The sequence below is a fragment of the Vombatus ursinus genome, unplaced genomic scaffold, assembly GCF_900497805.2.
Source record: "Vombatus ursinus unplaced genomic scaffold, bare-nosed wombat genome assembly UNPS02014848.1, whole genome shotgun sequence".
Lineage (NCBI taxonomy): Eukaryota > Metazoa > Chordata > Mammalia > Diprotodontia > Vombatidae > Vombatus > Vombatus ursinus.
In genome coordinates this window covers 2,127,895-2,140,397 of record NW_020954626.1, presented here as the reverse complement: position 1 = coordinate 2,140,397, position 12,503 = coordinate 2,127,895, and the positions used below count along the sequence as shown (strand labels likewise).

The 12,503-nt window shown below is 35.2% G+C and overlaps 1 protein-coding gene across 6 annotated transcripts in view; it reads right to left on the bottom strand.

The window, feature by feature from the left end:
* The window catches only part of AP4E1 (adaptor related protein complex 4 subunit epsilon 1), a 57,518-nt gene that overhangs the window by 31,550 nt on the left and 13,465 nt on the right, over nucleotides 1–12,503 (bottom strand). For all 6 annotated transcript variants that reach the window (XM_027840851.1, XM_027840852.1, XM_027840847.1 and 3 more), the window contains 4 exons: nucleotides 11,933–12,045; nucleotides 11,709–11,827; nucleotides 7,270–7,572; nucleotides 5,709–5,823 (listed from right to left, as the gene is read on the bottom strand). In XM_027840851.1, the coding sequence (XP_027696652.1) occupies nucleotides 5,709–5,823; nucleotides 7,270–7,572; nucleotides 11,709–11,827; nucleotides 11,933–12,045 (650 nt within the window). The remainder of the gene's footprint in view (nucleotides 1–5,708; nucleotides 5,824–7,269; nucleotides 7,573–11,708; nucleotides 11,828–11,932; nucleotides 12,046–12,503) is intronic.

Genomic DNA, 12,503 nt, shown 5'->3' with positions numbered 1-12,503 from the left:
TGGGAAGAGGGAGGTGTCAACAATGTCAAACGGTGCAGAAAAGTCAAGGATGATGAGCACTCAGAAAAGGTCATTGGACAGGACGATTAAGATGTCATTAGTAATTTTGGAGAAAGCAATGTCAGCAGAGTAGCAGGAATAGAAGCCAGATTACAGGGAGCTGAAGAGAAAATGGGCAGTGGGAAAGAGGCAGCCAGTTCAGACTACTCTTTCTAGAAGGTTAGCAGCAAAGAGAAAGATTATAGGACAACAGACTGAGAGATAAGCAGAGTCAAGCAAAGTTTTCATTTTTAGGACAATGAAGATTCAAGCATGTCGGTAGGAAGTGGGTAAAATATTAGGAAAGAATGAAATTTTGAAGATTGATGCAATTGTAAAGGGCAAGAATATGGGACAACAGACTAACGGGTAAGCAAGGTCAAGGGAAGAATTTTTGTTTAACTTTTTAAAGAACAGAGGAAATTCAAGTGTGTCTGTAACAAGTAAGCTAGTGAAAGAGAGGAAGATTTTAAAGATGTATGAGGGGTGGAAGTTGAGGGGTGAGAAATATGATTGTACAGTAGAATACCAGAGGAAAAGGGTATGAATGAGATCAAGGACTCAACAACTGAGTTACACTACTGGGTTTATAACCCAAAGAGGTAAGCAGAAAGAAAAGTTTCTTATACATCAAAATATTAATCTAAGTTCTACTTAATAGAAACAAAAATTTGTTAGCAGATTATGCGCCTATAGGAGGCAGGAAATGCCTGAACAAACTGCTGTATATAATCATAAGAGAAAGTTACTGTACCATAAAGAAGGGTGAACATGAATAATTCAAAGAAACATGTAAGACTAAAATGAACTGATAAAGAGTGAAGAAAGCAGAACCAAAAGACAATTTACACAATGACTATAATAATGTAAATAACAATAGCACTAAAAGGCAACAGAATTCAGGTCAAATGCAAAGCCCAATGATGACTCTAGATGATTCATATCAAAATATACTTCCTTTCTGTTAAGAAACGGTAAACTCTAAGAACAGAAACAGTTCTGTTTAGCTTCTTTTTTAAAGGGACAGTACTTGGTAGGAACTGTTTCTGTGAAGTGATTACTATGTTAAGATAAAGTATATCAATTAAAAAGAAAAACTGGAGGGGTTAGCCTTGGCAAGGAGGAGAGCCATTTCATACTGTGAGACTAGATAGGATGAGTGAAGTCAGAGAGGTTGGAGCTTAGGATGTTTAGCTTCAATTTTCTTGATAAAGGAAAATATTAAGAAAGGTTCATTAGCTGAGAGTGATGCAATGATGCAGTTAGGGGCTTGAGGAGCAAGGAGATTAAGAACAGCTACTATGACAGGAGTCAGAGATAAACAGGATTCATAGTACAGGAGAAGACTCAGTTAAATATTCCAATTCTCAAAGTTTTATTGTCTAAATTCTACCTAAGAATGATCAGAGGCACAACAAAGCAATGATCTGAACAGGCCTCAATAATATTTTAAGCATGTTTCTTAAGTATTTCATGCTGGAAGCTATAAAGAAAGCAAACAATTTTTGCTGATCTCTTCCCATTAAATTGTTCTGAATTGTTCGCTATAACTCTTTATTAAATAGGCAGCTAGTTGGTGCAGTGGATAGAGTGCTAGACTCTGGATCCAGGAAGACTGGAGTTCAAATTCAGACACACAGACACTTAATAGCTGTGTGACTCTGGGCAAGTCATTTAGCCTGTTTGCCTCAGTTTCCTCATCTGTAAAACAGGGTTAATAATAGCACCTACCTTATAGGACTGTTGTGAGGATCAAATGAAATAATATTTGTAAAACACTTTGTAAACATAAGGCACTATATAAATGCTAGTTATTATTATTATATTATCATGTAAAGCTAATGAATTACCAGTCTATAGTGTACAAATGTGGTTAAAACAATCAATAAATGACCTAGTGACATGAAAATATTTTCACATGCTAATATTGTATTTGTTTTGCAGAATGAAGTGAAATAGGTAATTTTTAATTCAAAGTTTTTCTCAGAAGGATCCACCCTATCCGTCTGCTGATTTCTGAACTCCCTCCTTCCTTGATATACCACCCAAGGCCTCCCTGGGAACACATTCTGACTACCACCCCCTCTACCCACAGCAGTCCATGTGTTTATGTCATTTGCCAAAGTATTTAAAGTTGTACTTCAATGTCTTTAATCAAGTCTTTCTTCTACTGAAGGGGAGGTTCCCATGACTTTAATTCATCATGCTACCAAACAATTCCCATTCATATTAAAGAATATCATTTTCAATGAGAGTTGATTAACTAGCCAAGATATTTTTAGTGCTCCTGTCCTGTTTAAGGGAACCAAATGAATTGTGGAATCTTAAGAGTTTGAAGCTATCTCAGAATTGATCTAATTTAATCTCCTACCCAATAATATAACCCCTAATAGAGGCACACTCCCTCCCTTCGGGGGCTGGGGTGGCTCAGTGGATAGATAGAGCACTAAGCCTAGAGTCAGGAAGAACTGAGTTCAAATCCAGGATCAGACACTTACTAGCTGTGTGACCTTGGACAAGTCACTTAACCTTTGCCTCAGCTTCCTCCACTCAAAAAAAAAAAAATGGACATAATAATAGCACCTACCTCACAGGGTTGTTATAAGGATCAAATGAGATACTATTTGTAAAAAGGACTTGGCATTCTGGCTGGCAAATAGTAGGCACAATATAAATGCTTATTACCTTTCTACTTCCCTTATTTCTCTATCTTTCTTATCAGAAAGTCATCTCAGACAAGGTACTGTTTAAAAAAATATATGACCTGGATCATGCTTAAAAGCAATGAGGTGTGGGACAAAGGAGAAAAAGAGGCTAAAAATCAGAAATTGGAAAAGATCAAGAGTAAGGAAGGACAGGATAAGAAAGAGAAGATCATATAATCCTATGAGTTGACAGCAGTCACAAGAGATATGTGGCACTAACCACCATCCTATGTAGATGGGGTACTGTAACAAATCAGGAAGGCTGGAGATTAATAGGAAGAGGGGAGGAATGTTATCAGAAGGAGGTCTGGAAGGAGGCCAAGATAAAGAATAAACTCAAGCCTGAATTATTCAGTCTTACCAGCAAAACACAGAAGCTCTTCACAAATGACAGAAGACTGAAAGAAAAGGGAGATGAAGAGCTAATTAATGTGTCAGTAGTTGAATGAGTTAACAAAGCATTAAGAACAATTAGGACAGAAGGATATCAGCACATGTAGCTTTCTTTTGGAAGTAGTTCCAATGTTTCTGTATGCCAGCAAGAAAGAAGTAAAGGACAACAAAAGTGATTGTGAATTAATAGCATAAGCAGTAGAGGGTCAATACAAAAGTGAAAGGGGAAGACAAAGTAGTCAGAGTATGTCTGATATCATGAATATCATAGAGTTTTAGTGATGAAGACACCTTGGATGTCAACTAGTTCAAATCCCTCATTTTATAGATCAATTAACTGAAGGCCTTTGACCAGAGTAATCAGAGAAGGGAAGCAGTCAGAAAGAGAGGAGAAGGTAAACAGGACAGAGATTTACCAAGAAGATCAAAGGTCACATAAAGTCCACACAGTAAACAATGTCAGAGGAGACAAAATAGATGTAATGATGTAGAAGGAAACTACAGTCAATTTTAATGTTTCAAATCATCAAAAACAGAAAATACAAATGTACTTTAAATAATAAAAAAAAAACTCCAGAAGAGTTAAAATTTCTTAAAATAAATATATAGCTTTTCTATGCAGTAAGTAATCTATAATAATATTAAGTACCTAAAATATGAATCCCCCAGGACTGGTCTGGATCAGATTGGGTTGAAGAGGTTAACTTGATCTGGATTCCTAGAGCTAACCTGTATTTCAGTGTTACAAGTCAGAGGCAACTTACATGCTCACATAACAAATAGGTACAAATGCGATGCCTCTAGGCATCCCTTTAGCCCACAGCTTTCCATCTATAGCTACATGGATGAGAACATTTGGCTACTATCTGCCATCAAAACAAATGCATTTTCAGAAAAGGTGAGATATATTCATTTCAGTAGTCCAATGCGGGATTTTGACAATTAGTGACTAAGACAATGAAACATCACTAGGTGGTTTCAGTGGTAGTTATTTTTGTACTTTATCTAGCTCAAATAGCTGCTCATATAAATTGTTACTCACATAAACTCAATCTGGGCAATCACTCATTTTCTAAAGGAAAAATACTAGCCTAGAAGTCAGAAGACCTGAGTTTTAATCCTGGCTTTATTAACTAGTTCTATTTTGGCTCATAAGATCATAGCCCTTGGGAAAGTCACAAATTATTTGGTTTTTAAATTTCTTCACCTAAAAGAAAATAAAAACTGCTTTACCAGGTCTGACTCATGGTGCATCCAACTTAATGGTCTCTTTGACAGCAGTCACAAGAGATATGTGGCACTAACCACCAAGAACAGAGTGTCTTGGTTTCTCTCAATAATTCATTATGGAAAGACCATCTAAAATTTTTCTAAATCTCTCAAACATGTATAATACACTCTGTGGAAAAGTACTTCATTCTGTTTCGTTCAACAGGTTTCAGCCAACAGATCTTACTCAGCATCAGCTTCTTGCCTAGCATTGCTAGGTGTAATGGGGATACAACAAAGTGTAATGCAATTCTTGTGTTATCCTCAGGTCTTCAATTTAATTGGTTGTCCTTCAATGCTGTGGTGGTTAATTCCTAGTTCTAATATATCACTGTTTGGTTAACAATTTAATGTTTAACCTATACATAGCCCTTAGGATTCTGTGACCAAATTCCCTCTTTGTTTTTTTCTTTCCTGACTAAAAAGTCCTTCCACTTTTTCGTTATGTCCTCATATGACAGTTACTTTATCCTTTGACCAATTTAGTTGCTCTTCTCTGGATCTCTCTCCAGTTCCATTATTCCTTTCCTGAGGTACAGCAATCAAAAGTACACTCTATATTACAATATAGAAACACCACAGTCCTTAATAGGGGTAAAATTGCTTGTCTCCAAAACTTTTTTGATGATATATAGTATTTCTTTGATTTTTAGGGCTATGGTATTGCAAGGAACAAATTCCATAAAGCAGGTATCTTCAAGGAACAATTTACAATGACTTACAAGTCCCTTTCTTGGATCAAAATGAAGAGCTTATCAGAACTTTCACTAAACTATTCCTTGAGGGAAGAGACTATCTTTTGCCTCTTTGGTATACCCAGGGCTTGGCACAGTGCCTGACATGTAGTAGGTGCTTCCTAAATGTTTACTGAATTAAACTGAATTAAATAGTATGATAGTATGACTCCCTAATCTGGAGTACCCAGGACCATCTCTGTATCACTTCTTATAAAACTATAATATACCAATCCCCAGGCACAGGAGCCATTTATCAACTATTACACATGCTAGGATATTTGACTAATATAATCTTATCACAATTTTTTCCAAACTCCATGGTGGATATATGCTATTCCAGTGAATTACCTATACTCTGCTCTATAGACGTGGCCCTGTGATTCACACACTTCTGAGGCAGCATGTTTTACTTCTGGATATGTAATCAGGATATGCAATGTACACAGAAGCTTAAAGTAGGACGAAAATACTAAATTTTTGTAGTTGCTTAATCACATGGTTAAAAGTAATGTCCAAATGAAAGGTGTGTTACCCAAAGGTCTGGTTCTATACAAATTATAATCACCTTTTCCCTGAGAAAGCTTTTCTTCTTGTCGCTGATGATGAGGCTTATATGGAGCTGCTCCTTGATCTAGTCCTTCAGCCACAAAACCATCCAGGAAGGACAAAGAAGCATCTACCTATATTAAATGGAGAATAAAATTGGGAGTCTGTTTGAAAACATAAGCATTCAGGGAGTCACCCTTTAACTTAAATAATTTAACTTGATATGGCAACAAAAAATAAGGTATTTTTATATTAATAAAATACTATTCACACAATCTATATAAATAACACATTCAAATTCTACTACTTTTTTAAATTAGAGTGAAATGAACATAAGCCTAAATTTCAAAGCAACTGCCCAAATTACTGACCTCTTAAGAAATCTAGTCAAAGAAAATAGTAATTAATACAACAGTATGAATGAGACAGCCTCAGCAAACACAATGAAAAAAACAGAACTGCTTACAATGGAACATTTAAGGCATGATGACATCAGTTTAATTATGCTATTTGAATTAAAAAAGCTCTCACTTTTCATTTTAGTTGTAATAAAAAGGTAGATCAGAAGGAAAAAGAGAAAGGAAAAGAGAGGAAAAAAAAGGAATTAGTGATAGTGAAAAAAAGTGAGGGGGAAGGGGAAAGAAAAAGAAATATACGTAATACCTCAGATCCAAATTAATGTTTGACTACAATAGCATCAATCATCTAAAAATGGATATTCACAAAATCATTTATACTTGACCTTTTTATATTTAATTTTGAACTTAAGGTGATGGGATTCAGAGCTGGAAGTGACCACAGGGATTATCTAGTTCATCCCCTTCACATCACAGATAAGAGAACTGAGGTCCAGAGGGGTTAAGTGACCTGCCCAAAGTCAAAGAAGTAGTAGGAGCTAGAGTTCAGACCTGAACCATGGCTTCTGATTCCAAATCTAGAGTTGTATCCACTACACTATGGCTTGTCTGACATCAACAAGATAATGTGATGGGGTAGAAGACCTGAGTCTTCCATTTCCTTTGTATGCTGCAAAATACCTCTACTATTAGGTGTCAATGCTATGTGAGTTCACTGAAATAATGAATGAAAAATGAACCCAAACTAGGATCTCTAATTCTTTACTTTCTTCTCCCAAATCCTTTGGTCAGTTTAATTCATAGAAACCTGAGCATAACTAACTTCTCTTTGAAAATTTTTTGATTCAGACCAAGATGAGGAAATGGGGCTCATTTTGAGAAAAGAGTCTCTAAAGGGGAACACCTAATTCTGAGAATACATCAACAGAGAAAGTAGATAATACATAATATGTATTAGTAGATAATCAAGAAATAACTGTATGATTCTGAACATTTAACCCGTTCTGATCTCCTTAGTATAATGACCTTGATAATGAACTAAGTAGGGTTCTTGTTTGTTCCACAGTATGTTCTATGCCCATTAGTTGTGACCTATTAATGTTACAATCCCCAATTTCCCAAACATTTTACTTCAGATATTAAAAACAACTTGACTAAAAACTTAAAGAAATACCTTGTTATATTTTAAAATAGTATAGTTTTAATAGAGTATAGATGTCTTACCACTAAGTCTTCACAACTTTTATCAATTGGAAGTAAGTTCTTCATAAGTTCCACATTCTCCCGTAAATGTTTTAATTCAAAAGCATGCTGTCTCATACAAGTGTCCAGGGATACACTGAATTCCTGGATTAGTTTCTCAACTGTTTTAGAGGAGGGTGCTTGGAGTGTCAACTTGGTCACCGCAGCCATAATCCAGGCTTTTGTTTCTGAAGTGGTAGATTTATTCATAAGCAACCCGTAGAGCTTTGTTATAACGATCTCTGGTGTTCCCTTATCTAAAAGGTAGGAATATTCTCCTAATACCTGTGAGTAACAAACAAAGAGATGATGATTACATACATAAATCAAGTCAGACAGCAAATTAATCTGTGAAAATTAAACAAATACACGTTTCCTTACAATTGACTTTATCTACATTAGACATTCTCTACTAGCGAAGGCATTCTTGAGACCAGTTTCACTGGCACATTTTAATGTGAAAATGTACTTAAGGAATGGAACTAAATATCGACAATTTTCAGACATTATCATTTACTATTTAAATATGCTAGTAGCACATCATTACAAGATTGCTCTTTCCAGACTAATCAGTTCTGGCTACTGATTTTATCAGCACATTTACATTTCCTTACTATTCTAAAATATATATGTATACATCAACAATCTGTGATTTAACTGGGGCAGACCAGCAATGCAGAGTGCATCTCCTTTATGATTTAAGAGTTGCTGTGGCCAGTATCACCCTGCAGCCAATTTGGTGACAATTCTCTCTGACCTTGGCTAGGTTAGTCCCCAGAAGACTTATGTGTAGTCTCTCACAGCCTCTGGTTATAATACACATTACTTTTATAAGTGATTTAATCCATTCATGACACGTAGAATCCCTCCTGGACCAGAAACAACCCCTGAGCTGACATTTCATTGGTTCAGGCACTACACAGCATTTGCATATTTCTAATTTAGCACCATCAGGGCTGGGTAGAGGAAGAGAGTGTGATGAGACAGAAAAATGCAAGAAGGAATAAAAAAAAAAAAGCCTTTTTTCTCCAAGGACTTCTTCTTGACCATCTCATACCAGTTTGGAAAAAAAATTGAAAAACAATTAAAAAAAAAATCTTTAATTAGATGTTTATGTATTGTGACTTGACATTTAGTCCCTCAACATGAATTGTAAAAGCTGTGCAATAACTGTGGATAATATTAAAAAAAAATTAACAAAAATGTATAATAAAATCATGCAATGAATCAAACTACCAAAAGTTTGCTTTATAGAGTCAGAAAAACATCAAAATTCATGTGGAAAAACCAAAGGACAAGAATCTCAAGGGAAATAATGGAAAAAAGTAGGAAACAAAGGGGCCTGGTAATACCAGATCTTAAACTATACCACAAAGAAATAGCCATCAAAATAATTTGATACTGGTAAGAAATAGTAAGTGGAACAGATTAAGCACACATTATGCAGAGGCAAATATGAGCACAGCAGACTAATTTTTTTTTTTTTAATAAACCCAAAGGTCCCAACTATTGGGGTAAGAAGTCAATATTTAGGAAACACCATTAGAAAAACTAGAAAAGAGTCTGGCAGAAACCAAGTACAGAGAAATCTCTCACACATTATACCAAAATAAGCTCTAAATGGGTCCATGACTTAGACGTAAGCAATACCACCATTAGACCTATACCCCAAAGAGATCAGAGAAAGAGGAAAAAGACCCATGTGCACAAAACTATTTACAGTGGCCCTTTTAGTGATAGCAAAAAATTGGAAAATGAAGGAGTACCCATCAATTGAAGAATGGATAAACAAGTTATAGTATATGGATGTGATGGAATTATTATACAATTATTATACAGAGAAAGCTAAAAAGATTTGTATGAACTTAAATACTTAGTGAGGGAAGAAGAATCAGGAGAACAATGTATACAATACAAAAATTATAAGGACAAATTTTGAAAGACTTAGGAACTCTGACCAATACAATGACCAAGCACAATTCCAGAGGACACATGATAAAATATATTACCCACCTCCTGAGAGAGAGGTGATGGTCCCAAGAGTGCAGATTGAGACTTTTTTTTTTAAGATAGTCAAGCAGGCATTTGTTTTGTTCAACTATAAACAGTTGTAACAAGAGTTTTATCTTTCTTTTTTAAAGGAAGGAGGGAGAAAGGTGGGAAGGAAAATAAGGTGTATTTTTATGGATTGAAAAAAATTAACTTAAAAAAAAACCATGCAACTATTTTTTTTAAAAGAAAACCTAATGCAAGGCTAAAATATTATAATACCTATACATTGAGGATCAGTTATTTTCATGGACCCATAATTTCACAGAGCAGGTAGTTCCCAATGGGAATCTTCCTTTACTAATACAAATAAGCAGCTTCTTTGTAGAGAAGCTTAAAAGTTGCTTGGGCTTCTCCCTGAGAGGTGAAATAACTTACCCAGAATGTTTCATAAGCAAGAATTGAACCCAGGTTTTTCTAACACCAAGGGCAGATCTCAAACCACTACACCACACTGCCTAACATAGTTACACTAAATCATAAAATAAACAAATAGATGAAAGGTTAAGAACCTTGTCTCAATCTGGACAAACCTTTCAAACTTTAAGTTCATGAAGATACCACACATGAAGCGTCAGGGAAAAAAAAACCCAAAAGTTGGTGTTATTGGTAGCTCAGATGACTGGAGCACTTAGAACAGAATTCCAGGTAGCAAAAGTTATAATACATGAGTTCATTTTTTTCTCCCTAACCCCACCTTTTTCTTCCTAACCCCATCTTTTTCTTTTTCTCCCTCAGTTGTGTTCTGAAAATAAGCACTTTCTGTATCTCCTTGACATCATGGGGGTTACTTCATCCATAAAAACTATTTTGTTTTACTATCATGCTGATGCTTTCTTCTAAGTTGTGCTCCTCATTTTCCATCTACTGGGTTTTGACTGCAGGAATATCAATGAATCCTCCAGAATAAGCTTAACACCTGAAATTTCATCATGCAGATTAACTCATCTATGATACTCAAGACCTTCTCAGCTCCCTCAGTTGAGAACGGAGTGTTGGAGGGCAGAACAACAGACTCCTCCTAAAACCTTCCTTTAGACAGGGCTCAGAACTTTCAAGGAAACTCTTCATTTTCCAGAGAGGCTTTGCTTGGTTTTAACTCTACTTGGTTTCAATTCTGAACATCATTCCCCTGCCCCTCACTTTTCAGTTTCTTTTTGCGTAATGTCTTCCCCTATCAGATTGTAAGTTTCTTGAGGGCAGGGATGTTTTTGTATCCCCAGCGCTGAGCAAAATGCCAGGCACTAAACATTTTTCAACTAAGTTCAATCTGTTGTCTGCTTCTTATAAATAGGAAAAAATTAAAATATGCTAGAATCCTAAAGCATCAGCAACTTATAGCTACTATTTGTAAGAAAAAAAAATCTAAAAGTAAATTCAACGAACAGATTTGTAATTATCTGAGCAAGCTATAATTTAAATTTAGTATACAAAATATTTTATGAAAAAATTAACAAAGTGATCTGAGATCTGTAAGTAAGGCTAGAAAGATATGCATTGCATATATTTTCTTTTTTAAAAAATGGTCATTTCCCTCTTCTCCTCCCTCATAATTATCTCTATGGCTTCAAAATCTCCAAAAATGTCATGTCTCACTCTGATATATACAAGATTAACCATAATAATGATCTATAAAAACACACACCCTGATATATCCATAAGACAGGTACCTATGCATAGATGAACACATATGTAGAAGTCCACAAAAATTCAAACATCTATTAAAAACCACATATACAATTCCATAGACTAGAGGTGTCAAACCTGGCTGCCTACAAAAACCCAAGTAGTGAGCTGGGACCAGATTAAAATGTAATTGGGAGGGGCAGCTAGGTGGCACAGTGGATAGAGCACTGGCCCTGAAGTCAGGACGACCTGAGTTCAAATCCAGGCTCAGACACATAACACTTACTAGCTGTGTGACTCTGGGCAAGTCACTTAACCCCAATTGCCTCACCAAAAAAAGAAAATGTAATTGGGAAATGTTTAACAAAATAAATAAAAATATAATATAAATAATGTTAATTTGAGGTTTTCTAAGTCAATATGCATCCCACAGGGATCGTTTTCTATTTAAGTTTGACACCACTGATACAACTGAAAAAAAAATTGACACACAAATATATATACACACACACACACATACATATTCAAAGTGAGACAGTTCAGGAATTGGCAGGAGAGAGAAAGAAGTGAACAGAGAGGTATGTGGGAGGCAGTAAGGCTAGGGAAAAAAATGGAAGGATACCTGAAAGTAGTACAACATCGAAATCAATAAAACAATCATGGGACAGGTACTACATAGTTACTGTAATAACCAATCCTATAAATTTTAAGATAAATCAGAGTATTCTATAATGTACTTTGCTCACCCAGCTCATGACCTGCAGAAATCTCTGTGGATAAAATGCATTTTCTATTTCTAGTAAGCTGAGATAAGACTGGACTGCATAGAGTCTTAGCTGTTTGTCTTCGTTTTCATCATCAAAACCTACAGAGAAATAATACACCATTTATATTACCACTGAACCATATGTGGATGCTGTAACGAAATATATTTCATTTTTAATTTCCTTCTTTATAGAAAAGTACCAACCTTCTGCCAGGAGTCTCAAAAAATTGTTAGGGATATCAGGATGCATCACATCTCCTCCCACTGAAAATACAGCATTCATCGTCTGGATAAACCATTCATTATCAGGAGCATACGTAGCCACAATGTTAAGAAAATGTGTCTTTCACAACACTACTTACTGAAATTATCTTTTCTTCTGCAATCTTTCCAAAAAAACTGATTATATTTGGTAGCAGCTTTAGTTTAAACTTGGCAAAAAACCTCAAACACAAACTCTAAGTTAGTGTCTCAGTATCTAACATGGTTTTTTTCCACATAAAAAGTACTCAATTATATTTGTTGAATGAAAAAATAAATAAAACGGATTCATTACCTGAAGATTTAAAGATTAAATCCCATGTGCATCATAAAGACCAAATATTACAGCCTATGTAAACTCAAATATATAATTGATTTAGGCACATACCTATACCTTTTTTTCTTCTAGATTTAAAATAATTTCTGCTTTGGAAATAATAGAATCTCCTGTGTCCTAGTAACAGGTAAAATAGTCCCATTACAGAAATTTCAGAAGGAAAATGTAAGACGGCAA